The 21,534-nt window shown below is 40.2% G+C and overlaps 1 protein-coding gene across 2 annotated transcripts in view; it reads left to right on the forward strand.

Annotated features, from left to right (window-relative positions):
* SUGCT (succinyl-CoA:glutarate-CoA transferase) overlaps positions 1-21,534 on the forward strand; it is a 491,880-nt gene that overhangs the window by 242,128 nt on the left and 228,218 nt on the right. For both annotated transcript variants that reach the window (XM_034761248.1, XM_034761249.1), the window contains exon 12: positions 927-1,029. In XM_034761248.1, coding sequence (XP_034617139.1) covers positions 927-1,029 — 103 coding nt within the window. The remainder of the gene's footprint in view (positions 1-926; positions 1,030-21,534) is intronic.

Consider the following 21,534-nt stretch of genomic DNA (forward strand, 5'->3'; position numbering starts at 1 on the left):
GGTTTTAAACCTGGCCAGTATCTTGGCAGACAATCATGTTATGTATCTTCAGGAAATTTAGGAGGTGGAATCCATGTCAGTTCATTTCTGCTTCAGAAATCCAGAAACCAATAGAAAATATCATCTTGTACTTGCTAGTTACTGCCTTTGCTTCAGGACCGTTTGTACTGTCCAGACACCGGTAACTCTGCCTTGCAGACAAGAAATAGAATTGCACTTATGGAAATAGGATGCAAGTATCTCAGGAGGGAAATACGGTAGAGAGAAGGACTTCCGACTCTCTGAAAATTGAATGCTTTCAAGGAAATGAGCTAAGCTTTACAAATGGTATAAAAAGACTTGGGAATTTTGGATTACACAGGATAAGCAGAGCACACACATGCTCAACCGGATGTCCTGAGGACAGATTATATAATCGTACAGCAAATAAATATGTAGTTGATGTTGTTATCTGACCAACAATTGTGTTTTGTTAAGTCTGACATATGTTTCAAATGTAATGGAGGAAAAACATTGTACTGCTTTAAATCAGTGATCTTTATGATCAAAAATAAGACACTTTCGTACATTAGACTCTTACCCACATCATGTCTATTCTTTTGTTGTTAAATAAATAAATAAAATGTGAAGCACATTACTGTAATTAAGGACTCAAGGAAACCCATTGATCCATATTTGGAAATGTTGATAATTTTGGTTTGCATCGTTGCCGGATTGCATCAGACAATCAGATAGAATTATAAATCAGTCTAACCATGATCTTTGCCCTAAGGCTTAGTCTTTGCATTTCCAAAGAACACATGCAGCACATTTTTGTTGTATTATTGACTGCCTGGGAAGAAATCAGTGAGGGGGATGGGGGTGCTCTGCATTCTTTGGAATCTGAAACGGAGAGTTTAAACCACATGCTCCTTGTTTGTTCCTAGGTTTTCAGAAAAAATGACCACCAAATGGCTTGAACTCTTTGAAGGTAGTGGTGTTCCATATGGTCCAATCAACAGTATGCAGCAAGTATTCTCGGATCCTCAGGTCAGTTCTCATAGAGCCTTTGTGATACATTAGTAACGTGTTTTACAAATATTCAATAACAATTGCTTTCCTCCACACCAGCTTTCAACTACCTATAAAAATGTGATTCAAGTCATTTATTTTGAGTATGAGGCTAGTAACATGGTATACTTATGAACGATCATTAACTGCTGACCCTAAAATGGAGTGCACATTTGGAAATATAGCCTTTTCCATATTGCATTAGGCCATTGGTACATCAAGTCTTGTACAGTATCTTGCTCTCATCAGTGGTCAATATCTGTTCTTCAGAGGACAGGAGAGCAACATTTTTCTAGGCAAATTCTGCAGTGCGGGAAAATAATTCTTCACTCTCACAAGCAATCATCCTAGTCTTTATAGTAGGTGTAACTACAAAGTATATTGATAAAAATTATCAAGCTTTGAATACAGTTGAATGAAAATATGATGCAGAAATATTTTGAGCTATTTCTTGGCTAGGAATTCCCAAGAACTAAGAGGAATTTGTCTTTTGCTTTCAGTATTTCACAAAGTTAAATGTTTCTTTATTCATAACAGATACCATACATTTGGTTAAAATATTCTTACCTTTTTATGCCTATAAACTTATGAAAGCTGGGCACTGCACTGATTTTCCCATTGGAGCTTGTTGGGTTGATTGTTCTCTCGCCAGCTCAACCAGTTGTGTCAAACAAAGTTAACAGGCTGTATTTTGCACCTGTTCTGCTACTCAGTGAATCTCATTTAAATGAATTCCTGATGCTGGAATAAACCTGTTCCATACAGACTATACATCTACTTGAGTGCAAATGTATGCACAGTGAACATCCTTGGAATCAAATATCTGATAAAGGAACGAGAGTGTTCAAGGAATCAAAATGCATCACTAAAAATTGTAAAATAGGATTGACTAGTGAAATAAATGAATCTGTTCTGTATGTAATATCTGCTGTGCACCAGTGTATAGACTGTATAGTATATATACCAAGACTGTGCACAAGAATAAAAGAACAGAAAATGAATGTGTGATAAAGGAACACATTTATTGTATATCAAGGGCCTGCATTTATAAAGCTACTGCTGCATAAGAGTGGAGGTTTTGGTAGATTAATGCACTGTTATTCCTTGAAATGAGGTAGCACCATGCTGACTTTGCCTATGGAGGATAACCAGGCCAACTTTCTCACTTCATAATTTTCACAGGGATTAAGCTTGGGTTTTGTTCACTACATTGCAGAAGGTTTTATTTTACTCAGGAGTTAGTTGGTTGGGGGGTTATACATAGGGTGATACTGAAAAGGAGATCCTGCACTTTTTGTTCAGTGCGCCACAGCATTAAAAAAAGTCAATGACAATCTGAGAGAGAGGATGTTTTAGAGGTTAAAGCGATGATGTGTTGAAAGTGGGGTGGGGGGGAAGTATCACTAAAGTGCCCCTGCTGAAAACTGCATACCAAATTGAAGGGAGGACTGTGATAGTTTCCCTGATTCTGACAAAGTTTGCCTTCCCTCTGGATACTGGGGAGGGATAGCTCAGTGGTTTGAGCGTTGTCCTGCTAAACCCAGGTTGTGAGTTCAATCCTTGAGGGGGCCACTTGGGGATCTGGGGCAAAATCAGTACTTGGTCCTGCTAGTGAAGGCAGGGGGCTGGACTCGATGACCTTTCAAGGTCCCTTCCAGTTCTAGGAGATGGAGATGGAATATACAAAAACCTGTAGGAGAACACTTCAACCTCTCTGGCCACACAATAGCAGATGTAAAGGTAGCCATCTTAAAGCAAAAAAACTTCAGGACCAGACTCCAAAGAGAAACTGCTGAGCTCCAGTTCATTTGCAAATTTGACACCATCAGATCAGCAAAAAGAAGAACAGGAGTACTTGTGGCACCTTAGAGACTAACAAATTTATTAGAGCATAAGCTTTCGTGGACTACAGCCCACTTCTTCGGATGCATATAGAATGGAACATATATTGAGGAGATATATATACACACATACAGAGAGCATAAACAGGTGGGAGTTGTCTTACCAACTCTGAGAGGCCAATTAATTAAGAGAAAAAAAACTTTTGAAGTGATAATCAAGCTAGGCCAGTACAGACAGTTTGATAATAGGTGTGAGAGTACTTACAAGGGGAGATAGAGTCAATGTTTGTAATGGCTCAGCCATTCCCAGTCCTTATTCAAACCGGAGTTGATTGTGTCTAGTTTGCATATCAATTCTAGCTCTGCAGTCTCTCTTTGGAGTCTGTTTTTGAAGTTTTTCTGTTGTAATATAGCCACCCGCAGGTCTGTCACTGAATGACCAGACAGGTTAAAGTGTTCTCCCACTGGTTTTTGAGTATTTTGATTCCTGATGTCAGATTTGTGTCCATTAATTCTTTTGCGTAGAGACTGTCCGGTTTGGCCAATGTACATGGCAGAGGGGCATTGCTGGCACATGATGGCATATATCACATTGGTAGATGTGCAGGTGAACGAGCCCCTGATGGTATGGCTGATGTGATTAGGTCCTATGATGATGTCACTTGAATAGATATGTGGACAGAGTTGGCATCGGGGTTTGTTACAAGGATAGGTTCCTGGGTTAGTGGTTTTGTTCAGTGATGTGTGGTTGCTGGTGAGTATTTGCTTTAGGTTGGGGGGTTGTCTGTAAGCGAGGACAGGTCTGTCTCCCAAGATCTGTGAGAGTAAAGGATCATCTTTCAGGATAGGTTGTAGATCTCTGATGATGCGCTGGAGAGGTTTTAGTTGGGGGCTGAAGGTGACAGCTAGTGGTGTTCTGTTATTTTCTTTGTTGGGCCTGTCTTGTAGGAGGTGACTTCTGGGTACTCGTTTGGCTCTGTCAATCTGTTTTTTCACTTCAGCAGGTGGGTATTGTAGTTTTAAGAATGCTTGATAGAGATCTTGTAGGTGCTTGTCTCTATCCGAGGGATTGGAGCAAATGCGGTTATATCTTAGAGCTTGGCTGTAGACAATGGATCGTGTGGTGTGTCCTGGATGGAAGCTGGAGGCATGTAGGTAAGTGTAGCGGTCAGTAGGTTTCCGGTATAGGGTGGTATTGATGTGACCATCGCTTATTAGCACAGTAGTGTCCAGGAAATGGACCGCTTGTGTGGATTGATCTAGGCTGAGGTTGATGGTGGGATGGAAATTATTGAAATCATGGTGAAATTCCTCAAGGGCTTCTTTTCCATGGGTCCAGATGATGAAGATGTCATCAATGTAGCGCAAGTAGAGTAGGGGCGTTAGGGGACGAGAGCTAAGGAAGCGTTGTTCTAAGTCAGCCATAAAAATGTTGGCATATTGTGGGGCCATGCGGGTACCCATAGCAGTGCCGCTGACTTGAAGGTATATATTGTCCCCAAATGTGAAATAGTTGTGGGTGAGGACAAAATCACAAAGTTCAGCCACCAGGTTAGCTGTGACATTATCAGGGATACTGTTCCTGATAGCTTGTAGTCCATCTTTGTGTGGAATATTGGTGTAGAGGGCTTCTACGTCCATAGTGGCCAGGATGGTGTTTTCTGGAAGATCACCGATGGATTGTAGTTTCCTCAGGAAGTCAGTGGTGTCTCGAAGATAGCTGGGAGTGCTGGTAGCGTAGGGTCTTAGGACAGAGTCTACATAACCAGACAAGCCTGATGTTAGGGTGCCAATGCCTGAGATGATGGGGCGTCCAGGATATCCAGGTTTATGGATCTTGGGTAGCAAATAGAATACCCCTGGTCGGGGTTCTAGGCATGTGTCTGTACAGATTTGTTCCTGTGCTTTGTCAGGGAGTTTTTTTAGCAGATGGTGTAGTTTCTTTAGGTAATCCTCAGTGGGATCAGAGGATAATGGCCTGTAGAATGTGGTGTTAGAGAGCTGTCTAGCAGCCTCCTGGTCATATTCCAATTTATTCATGATGACGACAGCACCTCCTTTGTCAGCCTTTTTGATTATGATGTCAGGGTTGTTTCTGAGGCTGTAGATGGCGTTGTGTTCAGCATGGCTGAGGTTATGTGGCAAGTGATGTTGCTTTTCCACAATTTCAGCCTTTGCACGTTGACGGAAGCAATCTATGTAGAAATCCAGTCTGTTGTTTCGACCGTCCGGAGGAGTCCATGCAGAATCCTTTTTTTTTTGTAGTGCTGGTAGGGAGGATTCTGTGGGTTAGTATGCTGTTCAGAGGTATGTTGGAAATATTCTTTGAGTCGGAGACGTTGAAAGTAGGATTCTAGGTCATCGCAGAACTGTATCATATTCATGGGTCTGGAGGGACAAAAGGAGAGGCCCCGAGATAGGACAGACTCTTCTGCTGGGCTAAGAGTATAGCTGGAAAGATTAACAATATTGCTGGGTGGGTTAAGGGAACTACTGTTGTGGCTGCTTGTGGCATGTAGCAGTTTAGATAGTTTAGTGTCCTTTTTCCTTTGTAGAGAGACAAACTTTGCCTGTAATCCATATATCCCCAATACTCCCAAATCCCATTTATAACAGGAATAGAAGATATTTCCCAACAAGACCATACCATAATCATAGCCAAAGTATCAGATATATGACGATATACAGTATAAGGACTTTGTGATCACTCTGAAATAATGGAAGAATTCTTTTTTGTTCATCTTCTCTCAAGATCTGCCTAGACTAGGAAAATCTGTGTTTAGGAGATGTTAGCTAACTTGCGTTAATAAACACATTTTTAAACACCACTTAGCACTAAATGTAGACAAAGGCAGTAGATTTATAACTCAAAGATTTACCACAATCAGCTAACACATTTTTAAATTTCACTAGCTTTGCCTCATTGTAGAGAACCAAAAGCAATACCCAAACCAGTGTCTTTGGATGTGGATAGACTTTCCTTTACCTCTAACCAGGATATCTTTGGAATCCACATGCTATGAAGGTTCTTCCCCTGGCTGTCTTTTACTAGCAATAGTACTATAATATAATATAATATAATATAATATAATATAATATAATATATATTCCGTAACATTAAGTCTTGAAACAGTTTCATTAATTTTCATCCCCACTGTTTTCTAATCATCTTCAGTTTTTTGTCATTCTTAATATAAAGCAGCAGTCATCAGATGTGGGCTCACACTACTGGTGACTGAGGCTTCACAATGTAGTGCATGTCAACAACCATCAAAGCGTTATGCCAGCACAGCTGTTAGCAATGCTGCAAAATGCTTTACAGTGCACCACAAGGCCTTTAGCAGCCAAAGACCAAGCGCATGGGGTAAAACGGAAGAGGGATGGAAGCAAGACTGAAGGGAAAGGGAAGCAAGTCTAAAAGGGAGGACTGAAATGGTATACAATTCAATCAACTATAGGTGTGTATCCTTCCCCCACCATGGAACCATGGGGATCAAAAGACGCCCATATAATTTCTTTTGTAAACTCAGATTAGAACAATTTGTCTGACCCTGGGATGTTTTGTTAACATCATTAACCGCTTCAATCATACTCTAACTGAGCTGCCAAAAAAATGAAGTTTTTGTCTAAGCTGGATCGCCAGGTGATACATTTTTTCCATGAATGGAATGAAACGTTGTCTACCTTTTCCCAACTGATTATAATCTTTTATTCATTTGTGTTGTTAAAATGAATACTGCAGGCATTCTCACTGCTAAGTCAATCAGTGTCTATGTGAGGGGGAGGGAGACAGAGGTTAAAAGGGTTGAGAGACAGGCATTTGCTCTCTTAGGGTCACTGATACAGTAGTTAAGAAAACATTTGTAAGGGGACTGTTGCCCCCTTACTAACATTCAGTGGGGTGTTTTGGTTGCTAGCTCCCAGCACTAAAAGGGGAAGGGTCGATGGCAAATCAGGAGCCTGAGACTGACAGTCCCCAGGGGCAATGGGGAGAGGCCAATGCTCCAGATCAGCCTGATTGACAGGGCGGGCAGGCTAATCAGGGAGTCAGGAGGCCAGAGGGGGTCCCGTCCTCCGTGTGAACTGGAATGGCCTGAGTCAGACAGAGTGGGGCCGAGCTAAGGAGAGAGCAGGGGCCCGAGCTGAGCTGGGGAGCAGAGCTGCAGCCCCAAAGCCAGAGCACAGCCCAGAGAGAGCAGCCCTGCCCTGGGAGCAGAGCTGTAGCAACCGGAGCCAGAGGGGCCAGAGAAGCAGCCAGGAAGCAGGTCAGAGCTGGGAGCGGAGTCACAGAAGCAGCCTGCAGAGCCGACCTGTGCTGGGGGCAGAGCTGCAGCCACCAGAGCCAGAGAGGCCAGAGAAGCAGCCCAGGGAGCTGGAGGCAGAGCAGCAGCAGCAGCCGTGCTGAGGCCGAGTGGAGCTGGAGCCGGGGCTGGAGCAGTCCGGAGCCGTGTGCAGTCCGAGTGCGGTGAGCAGCTGGGGAGAGTGAGGGGGACCCTGGGCAGTGGGCCCAGCGCAGGGAGACGCCTCAGCCAAGAGGCCTTGCAAGCCAGACTTGCAGGGGGATCATAACCCCGACCGGGCGGGGGCGACGCTGGGAAAAAGGGTCCTGCCACCTAGAGCCTGAGAGCGTGTGGCCACCACCGGAGCAAGTGTCCAACCCACAGCGTCCCTGCAGCACAGACAGGGCCGGAGAAGCAGGCCTGGGACCTACAAGGAACAGACTGAACTGCCCTGACGTTCCAGAGACACTGTTTGTAATGTTCCCTGCCAGAGAGCAGGGTGATGTGTTTTCCTTTAACCTTTCCCATTTTTCCTTATTCTTTTTTAAAATTACTTGTTAATTAAACAACTTGTATTTGCTTTAAATTGTATAAAATGATCAGTGGGTCAGGGAGGTGCCCAGTGCAGAGAGAGTACCCCGGAGTGGGGACACCCTAGCCCCTGTCCTGGGTGACCACCGCAGGGTTGGGGGTCGAGCCCCCCAGGAATCCTGGGCCCAGCCTTGTCGGGGTTTATGAGGACTCTGCCAGACAGGAGAGTGAAAGGGGGGGTCCTCAAGGGCAGGGAGGCCTCTGGGTAAAGAAAGTGGGAGCGAGGACTCGGATCCTTTCGCTAGCCCACTTCACCGGGGTAGTGCAGAAGCCAGGAAAGTTCCCCACAATAGCGGGACCATTCCCCCGCTTACACATTCACACAGTTAAGACCCGTTAAAGGGGACAACTTGTTTTCCTTAAAAAATGAGAGGGAAAGAGAGAGAGAAACGTATATTTATAGAAGGTCCTATAAAGATACTGTATAGGCTATTTGCTTGCAGCGTTTTATATTCAGTCTTTTTTCAAGTTCTCTTTTTCTAAGATATGTTCTTTTAATCAGGCCAAAATCATAGAGTACATTAAAAGAATTCTTTAAAAGTTTTAAAAATTTACTGGATGACCCGAGTATGGTCCTATTTAACATACCCTTGGGAACATGTGTATGAAATACAATGTGGTTTGAGGTTTTTCAGACAATACAAACTTAAAAGAGAACATATTTTTTTTAACAGAAACAATTCAAATTCCTCCAAAAGATAAAACAAAACAAAAGCAGGTACGCACCATACTGCAGATAGGCCATGAAAGCATAAAGATCTCTGGCTATTAAATAAGGGGAATGAAAATATTCTTCTTACTTTTTTCATTAGGTGTTTTTTCTTTTACAGTCACCATACAATGCCACTGTTTTTTCCCGAATGGCTGGCAGAAATTTAAAAAAGAATAAGATGGGTGCATGATGGACAATTTAATAATTTGTTAGCTAATGTTTAAAACCACACTCCTTGATACATTTTATCATATCAATGCTATGAGCAGAAAATAAAAATGAATCCTGAAATGGTATTTTTTAGCAGAACAGTTACAGACATACCACACAAGTTGAGTACATCAGGTGTAAGACATCCTGATGCATCACTTCTGAGAAGTATTGGGAGGGAAATATCAGAGTTGAAATATCACAGCTGGCTCTGATTTCAGCTCATGCCAAACACCTGCAAGCTCTAAAAGGATACCAAAACAAAACTCCACCCTGTGGCAGAAGGCCATCCCTTAACAACCCTTCCCTGAGTTTGCATCACTATAAAAATTAATTTAACATTTTTACAGAAACCTTATTCTTCCTGTCCCAGAAGACTAATACAGTTCCTTTAGCCATTCTGCTGAATATGCCTCAAAAACAGAAAGTTAAGAACTGAAATATTTGATAGTTGAAAATTATCTGATGTTTTCATCTTATTATTTGTGAAAGCCTGTGAAATTGGTGGGTTTTATTAACCTCTAGACTATATCATATTCTGTAAATCATTTCAGTTGAACACGTCCTGGCAAAATTTTCCTAGCATCTGTAAAAGCTTCTACAATTGAACTTATGAACACAAAAAGCAACTCAAGTATCAAAGTATATTTTAACGTGTTTAGCTTTTTAAAAAGTGATGCACTTTAAGGACCATGTTTTGAATCACTTTAGTGGTTAATATTTACTGAAACAGTTTTGCAGTCCACTAAGGGTTATTCAGGTCAAGTGAAATTATATTCTTGTCTGTAATACTGCAGAGAATTTCTTACATACAAAGGTTCCTGCAACTGAAAAACAGTTGATGAAGGCCTTCAGGTTATACAGTGTTTCTGGAAGTAATTTCTAGTAGAGAAGTGAAAGAGAGGAATTAAATTTTGCATTTATCTCTTTAAGTATTGGACCTGGTTGGAAATTTTCCAGTGGAATGTTTTTCCAGAAAATTGTGTCAAAAGCAAAGCATTTTGTGAGAACATGTTGCCTTTGAAAAAAATTATTTTGAAGTGAAAATTGGAGAAAAAGCCCCACATTTCAATATGATTGAAACATTCCATTTAGACCTTTTCAAAACGAAATATTTCAATTTTCCATTTCAAAATGACTTTTCATTTCAATTTTTAACACTGTGAAGTATGATGTCAACAGTTGAAATCCAAATGAACTCTTTCAGTTTTATCAAAATGAAACATTTTGATGGACCCAAAATGCAATTTTTTCCAGAATTCTGATTTGTGGAAAAATTTGAATTTTTTTGTTTTCTTTCTGTTCTGAAATAAAACAGAATTATAGAACTCCCCTTGAAACAAAATTATGGTTCCTGCACACTCTAGGACAGTGGTTACTGTATCCCCTTTCAGACTACTGTACCCCTTTCGGGAGTCTGATTTGTCTTGTGTACCCCAAATTTCACTTCACTATAAACTACTTGCTTACAAAATCAGACATAAAAATACAAAAGTGTCACAGCACACTATTATTGGAGTGTGTGTGTGTGTGTGTGTTAGTAATATATATGCCTAAATGTGTTGTGAAGAGCCGTCCCTTCTATTTTAGACACCCATTTTTTGAAGATTATAAATTCCTAAAAAAAAGCATTTATTTCAAGCATATTTATCAAAAGATCTCAGAGAAGCACCAAAAACCTTCCAGTGAACTGGTTTTCAAATTAAAGAGGGAACCTGCAAGGAGGTTTTCAAAAAGTTGCATTATGGGTTCTCAGATCAGGAGCATAGTGAGAAGCGTCTCACTGACCTTTTCAAAACTTCAGTTGTCTTTCTTCACTATACTCCAGCATTAGCAATTCACGACACAGCTTCTTCAAAGCCCTTTGGTTGGTTTGTCTCTTTGGAGAGGTTACACAGTGGTTCACTAATCCTGGACTTCAGTAAAGTGATGCCAGTCAGTTTCAAAGAATCTATACTTAAGGTCCTACAATCTTGGAATGCACTGAAGACAATGCCATTGAGCTTTCAAGGAACTGTGCTTGCTGGTGTGTAATTTCTTTGAGGTTCCTAGCAGCATGTTTATCTGATTGGCATTTTCATTCTTGGATACAGTGCAAATTTGGAGTCATAACTGAGCTGTAGTTACCCCCAAAATTTCAGTTAATTAAAGTTTGGTGAATATGGGTTTCATTTGCCAACTTAAATTCCCCCAGCAATTTCAGTTGGAAATAGTATTTTTCTTCACTTGCTGTGTACTCTTTCCTCTAAACGTTGTGGAAAGTAATATGTACGTTGCTTATCAGCCTAACAAGGTTGTTGATTGTTAGGTAAAGAAAAACCTCTATTTCTCATTTTCAAAATATCACAACGAAGTAGACATGTATCCAAACTGAATTAAGTGAAGTTAGGACAGAAAGAGTCTGCACGGATATCAAAGGCAAAAGCTTTGGACACTCAAAACCAATTTTCAATATATGATTTCAGGTAACTGTAGTTGTTTGTCATTTTTTTAAAATTTCTTAATTTCATTGTCAGACTGTGTCCACGAATTTCCTGTGAAGACAGATCGCCTGAGCTGTTTCTCTGGGGAAAAAAGGGCTGGCCTGCAAAGAATTTTTGTACTCCTTTAACTAAATTGGTTTGAAATTGGAATAATTAAAGTTTTACAGCTCCCTAACGTGGATGGCATTATGCTAATATAATGGTGTTTACACTGGTATAGCTTATTCCCGTAAATTTAGTAAAATAAGATATGCTGGCAATAAGGCATCTTTATAGAGCTATAGCTGCATCCACACTAGGGAATATACTGCTTTACCTGTTGTTATTTTGTTTTTTTTAAATCACATCCCCAACCAAAATAATGGTACAAAAACTGTGTGGACAAGGCTATAGTGTGTGTCTACTCTCCAGCTGCCTTTTCTGGGTTTTTCAGCTGAGTCCTGAAAATCACAAAACAGATATGAATCTCATTTAAAAAAAAACCAAACACTTGATCAGTGATTAAAGGGTCCTTCGGGATGCCCCAGATGAGTTTCAGATGTTTAGGGCAATGCTAGAGGTGCACTGTAGCTCACACTGGAGACGCTCTGCTAGGTGTTTGTCGTTTCATACATACCCGTGTTATGTGTAATGGCCCATAAAAGGAGATATTCCCATAATTCACAAATAGCCTTAGGAAGAGGATGGCAAACAAAAATCCACCAGTGATAGCACTAGAAAGGAAACTCTTGGGCAACATGAGAGCGAGAAGATGCAAAGGTGATATTTCAGGAGTTTAGACCCTAGCTCAACAGTGGAAGGAGAGACAGACACATGAGCATGACTAAAAATGGAGGCTGTAATGTTGTTAACTTAACCTAAATCCTAAAGGTCCAAAGCAGGACTGCAACAGTTACTGGGTTGAAGATTTTACAATGTGGATCCCAAACTGGTTGCCAAGAATCAAGAAAAAAAAGAGAGGGACCAGCTCTTAGCACTTCAGCCAGCTAAAAGGGGTTTGCCTCCAAATCTAAATTTTCCCCCATTATCTCATCTGAAGTTTGAAGGACTAGACAAGGGATGCTACAAGCTGTGCAAGACATTGATGATTATACCCAACTTGCAATGCAAAGGCCCAGGCTCAGTGCCTGTCCATCCCTCTGTAGGAGTTTGGATCCCCCAAAACTGACCCTTATTAATATGCAGTCCATACTAGGAACCTTCTGTATTTGTGACAAGCACTTATTGATTTATTAGGACTTGTTCCTTTTTCAGTATGTTACATGCCCTTTTCCTAGGTACCATTAATGTGAATATACACTTAAGTTTTTGCAGTGTGTTGGTCCAGTAGCTTGACACACAGTAATATATTTAGCCATCAAGTTAAAGACTGATTTCTTGAACTGCCGTTTTTTTTTCTGATAGGCTCCCACCTACCCAGTAATTAGTCTGTTACAAATAGCATCAGTTATAAATATTCTTTATACTAATCAAAGCAGTATGACATTCAGCATCTCTTCTATGAAAGTTTAAAATACTTGTATAACATTCCTTCATGTCCTTATCCCCTAAATATGCTGGCCCACATATAAAAAATTAAAATGTGATCAACTAAACATAGCCATTCTAATTGAAATGAAATCAAAGAAAAAAATGAGAAGCAATTTTTTAATCAAGTAAATGTGTGGATATATCCCATGTGACAAAACTGCAAAAATAACTGAAAATTGTTGGTTCTTTGAGAAATATTTGCTGTCACAAAACTTTTCTTCTTTTTAGTTCTATCAGTTCTCTCGTTGTATTAGAACTAAATGCAAACACTCTCACTCTCACTGCACACACTTTCTCGATCTCTCATTATAGACGACTGATGGAAAAACAAACACCAAATAAGAGCATCTGGAGATGGTTTATTTCTTTACAAGTTGACTGGAAGACAATGTTGAAACAGACACTGCTGTCATTTCACAATACAGGAAATTTAGAAAAGGTGTCACAGCTGTTTTAAATAACTTCATTTTGAGCGTGCCAGTCATGTGGGCATGAGCCTTCACTTCTTCACTAGGAGAGGAGGAGGAACTCATCCTGCTATAAGTGTAACTTAATTGAAATAAATGAATTTCCACCAATTTGGCTCCTTAAAGGCAAAAATAAGTGCTATGGCCTAACTCAGCAGGGTTTTTAAGCATCTTCCTGACTTTAAGCAACTAAGTAGTCCCATTAAAGTCAATGGGACTACTCATGTACTTAAGTATGAAATGGGGCCTATATTTGATTATATCCTTCTTAATGTTAAATAATAAAGTGTGTGTGTGTGTGTATAAATTTGAGAACTAAGTGATCTAGGCATTAAAAAAAAAACCAATAACACTGAGAGGTAGAATGATTCAGTGTAAGGCCTGATTGGTAGCCTTGGGAACCAAAGTCTCCTATTTAACCTGAACAGAACAGTTATGGTACAGCATAGGAAACAGCAATGCAATGTTCCCCAAACTGTTTTGCCAAAGTGCCTCAATTCTAACCTGGGAGAACCTGCTTTAGGCTTGGATGAATAATTCAGTCCCCTATCAGTTTACTCCATGTCGTTCTGCTGGGACCCCATCAGATCTGCCAGTTATGCTGGTGGTTAGTTTAAACCTGGTCACTAGGGGTTGAGTAGAGACCACCAACTTATTCTCATTCATTTTGATGGTAATAGCTTTGGTCACTACTGACCACTGATCAGGGCAGGATTACAATAGGTGACAACAGAATTAAATAAGTATGTGATAAATCCATTCTTTTAAGGAAGCATAATATACGGTTTATCTAGAACATTCGTCAAGTACTGTACCTGAAACCATATAGTAAGACATATTGCACAATTTGTATAAGAGGTCTGGGGTTTTTTTAACTAAAAAAATTGAATTTAAACCTATAACGTATTCATTTGCTTCATCACTGTAAAGCATATTTGAGAAATATTTCACTGTTAATACAGCACTGCAGGGTGCAACCCCAGCCTGTATGAGTTTGGAGTCAATAAAAGATCACATTTGCATTATTATCGCTGAAAAGATCTAAAGGTTTATAGAAAATGTGTTGTAGCCTGATGTGGTCATCTCTGCAGTGATGATAGAGATTGATAAAAGCAGCAAAGAGTCCTGTGGCACCTTATAGACTAACAGACGTATTGGAGCATGCGCTTTCGTGGGTGAGTACCCACTTCATTGGATGCATGTAGTGGAAATTTCCAGAGGCAGGTATAAATATGCAAGCAAGAGTGAGTCAGGCTAGAGATAACGAGATTAGTTCAATCAGGGGGGATGAGGCCCTCTTCTAGCAGTTGAGGTGTGAACACCAAAGAAGGAGAAACTGCTTTTGTAGTTGGCTAGCCATCACAGTCTTTGTTTAATCCTGAGCTGATGGTGTCAAATTTGCAGATGAACTGCTCTTTGAAGTCTGGTCCTGAAGTTTTTTTGCTGCAGGATGGCTACCTTTAAATCTGCTATTGTGTGTCCAGGGAGATTGAAGTGTTCTCCTACAGGTTTTTGTATATTGCCATTCCTAATATCTGATTTGTGTCCATTTATCCTTTTACGTAGGGACTGTCCAGTTTGGCCGATGTACATTGATCGATAGACATTTTAGAAATTATTCATGCTGAGAAATGTCTATTTTTTAAAATTTCAGCATGCTAACCTGAGGTAAATGCATATACTGTATTTTTCCCCGAAGCCGCTATGTCCTCTTTGCTTGAAATCTCTTGATGGGTTGTTATGTGTGGAAAACATAAATCCTCTTCCCTCTGTTTAGTGGCTCCACCTTTGAGATGGCTGCAATATGGCAGTTATTTCAGCTAAGGGGTAACTCCACCCAATTTTTTTTTTTCCGTACTGGCCTCATTGCAGCCATTGTCAGGGAAATGAAATGCTAAATATTTCTGCATTGAGCTAATAGCACCCTCAAAGGCCAGACCAAAGGAGCATTTTGCTGATATATATGTCCCAAAATCAACTGGGTGAGCGAGTCATGTAAGTCCCTCCAACAGATCAACTTTTCTTCATTGCTGCCAAGAGATGCATTTATTTGTGCTGCTTATCGAGGTCTTCCCCATCTATCTAATAGGAGAATGTAGCAATGGCATTAGTCAAGATGAAATTCTGTTACTGTTGGGGATTTTTAATACCTTATTATGTTCAATGTCTCAAATTTGGTTTTCATTGCAAAGTTTTGTTTAGACATTTAAAAATTATCTGAGAACCCAAGACAGGAAGTTCAGTATTTTGGAAATTTGTGTTAATCTATAGCTGAGAATGTTACTACACAGATGATGAATACATATAATTCTTAATACAGATTTATGCTACAGGTCTGGTCTATTGATAATATCAATAAAGAAGTATACTTAATTGTGTAAAATAATTAATTATGTACATAGTAATATACTTGATTGTGAAGTGCTTTGAGATCTACTGATGAAAAATACTATATAAGAGCTAGGTATTAGAATTAAAAAGAGTATGAATACATACTTAATCAATGGGCCATTATTATGTAATGGGTAAATAACATGGTTTTAAAGTATTTGCGATTATTTATTTGATAGACTCAGGCTCCACTTAACTAATACATATTTAGAAACCTTTAATTTTTTTATTCTAAGTATACTGTACAGTTATGTCAAGATGGGTCTAATGTTCATCTGTTACATTTAATATAATCAAAATTACCAACAAATAATTTGTATACGTAGTAATAGGAAGAAAGCAGGAGTTAATATAACTTTTTCTATAACAATTATCAAGGAGTTGATTTTTAATAACAATTCAACTGGTTGGAAACCTCAGATTAAGTTTAAACAGTAAGCAGCAGGAGAAGAAAAGTATTATAGTTTACATCTATTTTGTACGCAAAGAGCTGTAGACAGTTTGGGCTAAATTGCTTTCTTCACCAGGTTCATACTTTTATTACTGTAACAGGGTGGCTGGCAGACTTTAAGACTTCGCAGAGGGATCGAGGGCTTGCCTGTTGAGTTACTCAGAAAAGTGCAGGGAAATGGCAGCTGAGTCAGAGTGGCAGGTGCACCTTGTTAACTCCAACCTGGGTATAAAAGGGGTTGGGAGCAGAAGAGGCAGAGGAAACTAGAAGCTGGGACAGAGGAGGTCTTGCGGGGAAAACGCTTGGAACAGCCAAACTTGGGGGGAAGAAAGTTTAGACTTTGGTATATGTTCTCTTGTTTTTGAGTTAGCAGCAGAGCCAAATATCAGGGAAAAGGTAAGTATGGCGTTACATGGTTTATGTATGCTTTGTTCAGAACAAGTTAGAAACTCCACCTGTGTGCAATTCTTTCGTGTTTTCATTAGGCTGTCAAATGATTAAAAAAATTAATCGTGATTAAACAATAATAGAATACCACTTATTTAAATATTTTTGGATGTTTTCTACATTTTCAAATATATTGATTTCAATTACAACACAGAATGCAAAGTATACAGTGCTCATGTTATATTTATTTTTGATTACAAATATTTGCACTGTAAAAAACAAAACAATGTAAAATTTTAGAACCTACAAGTCCACTCAGTCCTACCTCAGCCAATCGCTCTGACAAACAAGTTTACAATTTTCAGGCGATAATGCTGCCCATGTCTTGTTTACAATGTCACCTGAAAGCGAGAACAGGCATTTGCATCGCACTGCAAGATATTTACATGCCAGATGCTAAAGATTCATATATCCCTTCATGCTTCAACCACCATTCGAGAGGACATGTGTCCATGCTGATGACGGGTTCTGCTTGATAATGATCCAAAGCAGAGCGGAGTGTTGCATGCTCATTTTCATTATCTGAGTCAGATGCCACCAGCAGAAGGTTGATTTTCTTTTCTGGTGGTTCGGGTTCTGTAGTTTCCGCATCAGAGTGTTGCTCTTTTAAGTCATCTGAAAGGATGCTCCACACCTCGTTCCTCTCAGATTTTGGAAGGCACTTCAGATTCTTAAACCTTGGGTCAAGTGCTGTACCTATCCTTAGAAATCTCAGATTGGTACCTTCTTTGCGTTTTGTTAAATCTGCAGTGAAAGTGTTCTTAAAACGAACATGTGCTGGGTCATCATCCGAGACTGCTATAACATGAAATATATGGCAGAATGTGGGTAAAACAGAACAGGAATCATACAATTGCCCCCCAAGAAGTTCAGTCACACATTTAATTGAGTGCAGTTATGTAACAAAAAAAAATCGACATTTGTATGTTACACCTTCACGAAAGAGATTGCACTATAGTACTTGTATGAGGTGAATTGAAAAATACTGTTTCTTTTGTCATTTTTACAGTGGAAATATTTGTAATAAAAATAATATAAAATGAGCACGGTACACTCTATTCTGTGTTGTAATAAAAATCAATATATTTGAAAATGTAGAAAAACAGCCAAAAATATTTAATACATTTCAATTGGTATTTTACTGTTTAACACTGCGATTAAGCAAGATTAATTTTTTTAATCACAATTAATTTTTTTGTGTTAGTCGCGTGAGTTAATGGCGATTAATCAACAGCCCTAGTTTTCATACATGGAACAGCTCCAAGGTCTTGAACCTGCAAGGTGCTCAGCACTCTGACCTCAATCCATCAAAGCACTTAAGCATGTGCTTCTCCCGAGCAGTTCCATTGATTACAAAGTTTAAAAGATTTGCCCATTTTATAAGGTTTTTCCCTTCCATAAAGAGCAAAAGGAAGTGTGTCTGGAAAAAGAAAGTGATATTTTGTAAGTGGAATGTCATTGGTTTATTTCCTTCCACTTTAAAGCCATATTCCATATCATATGCTTCAGGGTTTTTCACAACTCTACCACACCTACAATGCTGTTCTCATTTCTTCCTCAATCCCTTCTCTCTCCTTATGTACTCCCTTGAAGCCTCTCTCCCTAGAACCCTTGCTGTCTTCTCCCAGCCTTAGCTTCACATCTTCTTTCCCATTGCATCTATCTGTCTTATCTAATTTGTCTAATCTCTGACTATATAAGAACTGGTATTGTCATTATTATGGTATTTTTAATGGATCCATTACCATAGTGCCTAGGCATATATGGACACAAAAAGGAAGCTTACAAGAAGTGGAAACTTGGACAGATGACTAGGGAGGAGTATAAAATTATTGCTTGAGCATGCAAGGGTGTAATCAGGAAGGCCAAAGCACAATTGCAGTTGCAGCTAGCAAGGGCTGTGAAGGGTAACAAGAAGGGTTTCTACAGGTATGTTAGCTACAAAAAGAAGGTCAGGGGAAGTGTGGGACCCTTATTGAAGGGGGGAGGCAACCTAGTGACAGATGATGTGGAAAAACCTGAAGTACTCAATGCTTTTTTTGCCTCAGTCTTCACAGACAAGGTCAGCGCCCAGACTTCTGCACTGGGCAGCACAGTATGCAGATGAGGTGAGCAGCCCTCACTGGTGAAAGAACAGATTAAGGACTATTTAGAAAAGCTGGACATGCACAAGTCCATGGGGTCGGATCTGATGCATCTGACAGTGCTGAGGGAGTTGGCTGATGTGATTGCAGCCATTGGCCATTATCTTTGAAAACTCGTGGTGTTCGGGGGAGGTCCCAGACAATTGGAAAAAGGCAAATAGAGCGCCCATTTTTAAAAAAAGGAAGAAGGAGAATCCGGGGAACTACAGACTGGTCAGCCTCCCCTCAGTCCCTGGAAAAATCATGGAGCAGGGCTTCAACAAATCCATTTTGAAGCACTTGGAGGAGAGGAAGGTGATCAGGAACAGTCAACATGGATTCACCAAGGGCAAGTCATGCCTGACCAACCTGATTGCCTTCTATGATGAGATAACTGGCTCTGTGGATATGGGGAAAGCAGTGGATGTGATATATCTTGATTTTATCACAGCTTTTGATACGGTCTCTCACAGTATTATTGTCAGCATGTTAAAAAAGTATGGATTGGATGAATGGACTATAAGGTGGATAGAAAGTTGGCTAGATTGTTGGGCTCAATGGGTGGTGATCAATGACTCCGTGTCTAGTTGGCAGCCGGTATCAAGCGGAGTACCCCAGAGGTCTGTCCTGGAGCCAGTTCTGTTCAACATCTTTATTAATGATCTGGATGATGGGATGGATCCCACCCTCAGCAAGTTTGCGGATGACAGTAAGCTGGGGAGTGGGGAGGTAGATACACTGGAGAGTAGGATTAGGACCCAGAGTGACCTAGACAAATTGGAGGATTGGGCCAAAAGAAACCTGATGAGGTTCAACAAGGACAAGTGCAGAGTCCTGCACTTTGGAGGGAGGCTAAGCAGCAGTTCTGCAGAAAAGGACCTGGGGATTATAGTGAACGAGAAGCTGGATATGCGTCAACAGTGTGTCCTTGTTGCCAAGAAGGCTAACAGCATATTGGGCTGTATTAGTAAGAGCATTGCCAGCAGATCGACGGAAGTGATTATTCCCCTCTATTTGGCACTGGTGAGGCCACAACTAGGGTATTGCGTCCAATTTTGGGCCCCCCACTACAGAAAGAATATGGACAAATTGGAGAAAGTCCAGCGGAGGGCAATGAAAATGATTAGGGGGCTGGGGCACATGACTTATGAGGCGAGGCTGAGGGAACTGGGCTTGTTTAGTCTGCAAAAGAGAATGAGGGGGGATTTGATAGCAATCTTCAACTACCTGAAGGGGTTTTCCAAAGAGGATGGAGCTCGGCTGTTCTCAGTGGTGGCAGATGACAGAACAAGGAGCAAAGGTCTGAAGTTGCAGTGGGGAGGTCGAGGTTGGATATTAAGAAAAACTATTTCACTAGGAGGGTGGTGAAGCACTGGAATAGGTTACCTAGGGAAGTGGTGGAATCTCCATTCTTAGAGGTTTTTAAGTCCCAGGTTGAGAAAGCCCTGGCTGGGATGATTTAGTTGGGGTTGGTCCTGCTTTGAGCAGGGGGTTGGACTAGATGACCTCCTGAGGTCTCTTCCAACCCTAATCTTCTATGATTCTGTGGACACTTTTTCCACTTCCCATGCTTCAGGAACCATCTTTCTGTCTCTCTTTTCAATTCTGCTCTTTCTGTGAAACTTTCTGTTGATGTTTCTGTTGACAATGGCTGGGTGTTAATGTCTAGATGCATTAAGGTCTCAACATGGTGCCTAAACTGTTGTCATGTTCTATATTCAGCTGAGGTGGATTTAAAGTCGTTGGACCAAGGAACTAGTTTTCCTACATAATCTTTTTAAAATGGCATGTACCTCTACATCACTTTATAACTAACAATAATATCAGTCATATCAGTTACGAGATATGGAGTCATTTTTTAGCATTGATGTATGATGCAGTGTGGGTTCTAGCAGTTATATCATGCTGATTACTCAGAACTGTTATACATTATATATATTATACATTTTCATACAGTATATGTTGTGATGAGAATCTGCTTATGCACCTTTGAATTAATTCATGCAGCATTGCCTGGAATATATGACACTGTCTGTAGAAACAATATATGTCAGGAATGTTGTATGTTTCAAAGGGTACAAGCTTGTGATGAGTGCAGCTCGTCTGTATAGCAAGACAGACGTTCCGAGCCCTGGGCTTTGGCAGAACACAAACAATGGTGAAAACTGAGGCCATCAGTGGGCATAGGAGTGGAGGAGAAGGATTATAAATATTTCACACATTTTAGAGGCACACGTGAGCTGAAATGTCAGGAGGTCAGTTTTTATTTATTTCTGCTTTCTGCTGCCATTCTTGCCTATTTCTACAATGGATGGTTCCTTGCACAAACATCTGGGATCAGGTTGCCAGCACCTGCAGCACATGGAGGGAGAGAGAGGTTTCCCTGACTATAAGACTTATTTTAAAATGCATAACTTAAATAGCTATTGATAGTAAAAAAGAATTATTTTAAAATGTGTTGTCGTCCCCCCCCCCAAAAAGGGGATAATATCGATATTTTTTTATTTGCAGCATCCATACTTTATTTTTAAAAAATCAGGGCTACAACGCACAGACTGCAAGTGCACTTTTCATGATTTAAACCTGGAAGACTGTACAGTACATCTGTTTAACATCTTGTAGTTTCAAGAATTCTGCCTTGAAAATCTTCTGTCCCATAAAAGGTTATGTTAGGATTTTCAGATGCAAACTGGAAAAGGTTTATGTACTAGTGGATCCTCTTCTTATTAACCCCTGTGTGGCTGCTGGCCCATCATTGTGTTTTGCCAGGAGTTTTAAGAAGGAGTCTTTGTTGATGAAAAGAAATATGAGTTTGTCAATATATGAGCACGTTGGAAAATAACTTTTTCAAGATGTAGCTCAAGATCCCTAAGTAGGCATTAGACAACCTGTTTGTAATTACCAAGTGTGTGGCTATATTTTTATTTCTTATATATGCTTCTCTCCATTACACTGGTT

Source organism: Trachemys scripta, chromosome 2, assembly GCF_013100865.1.
Source record: "Trachemys scripta elegans isolate TJP31775 chromosome 2, CAS_Tse_1.0, whole genome shotgun sequence".
NCBI classification, from domain to species: domain Eukaryota; kingdom Metazoa; phylum Chordata; order Testudines; family Emydidae; genus Trachemys; species Trachemys scripta.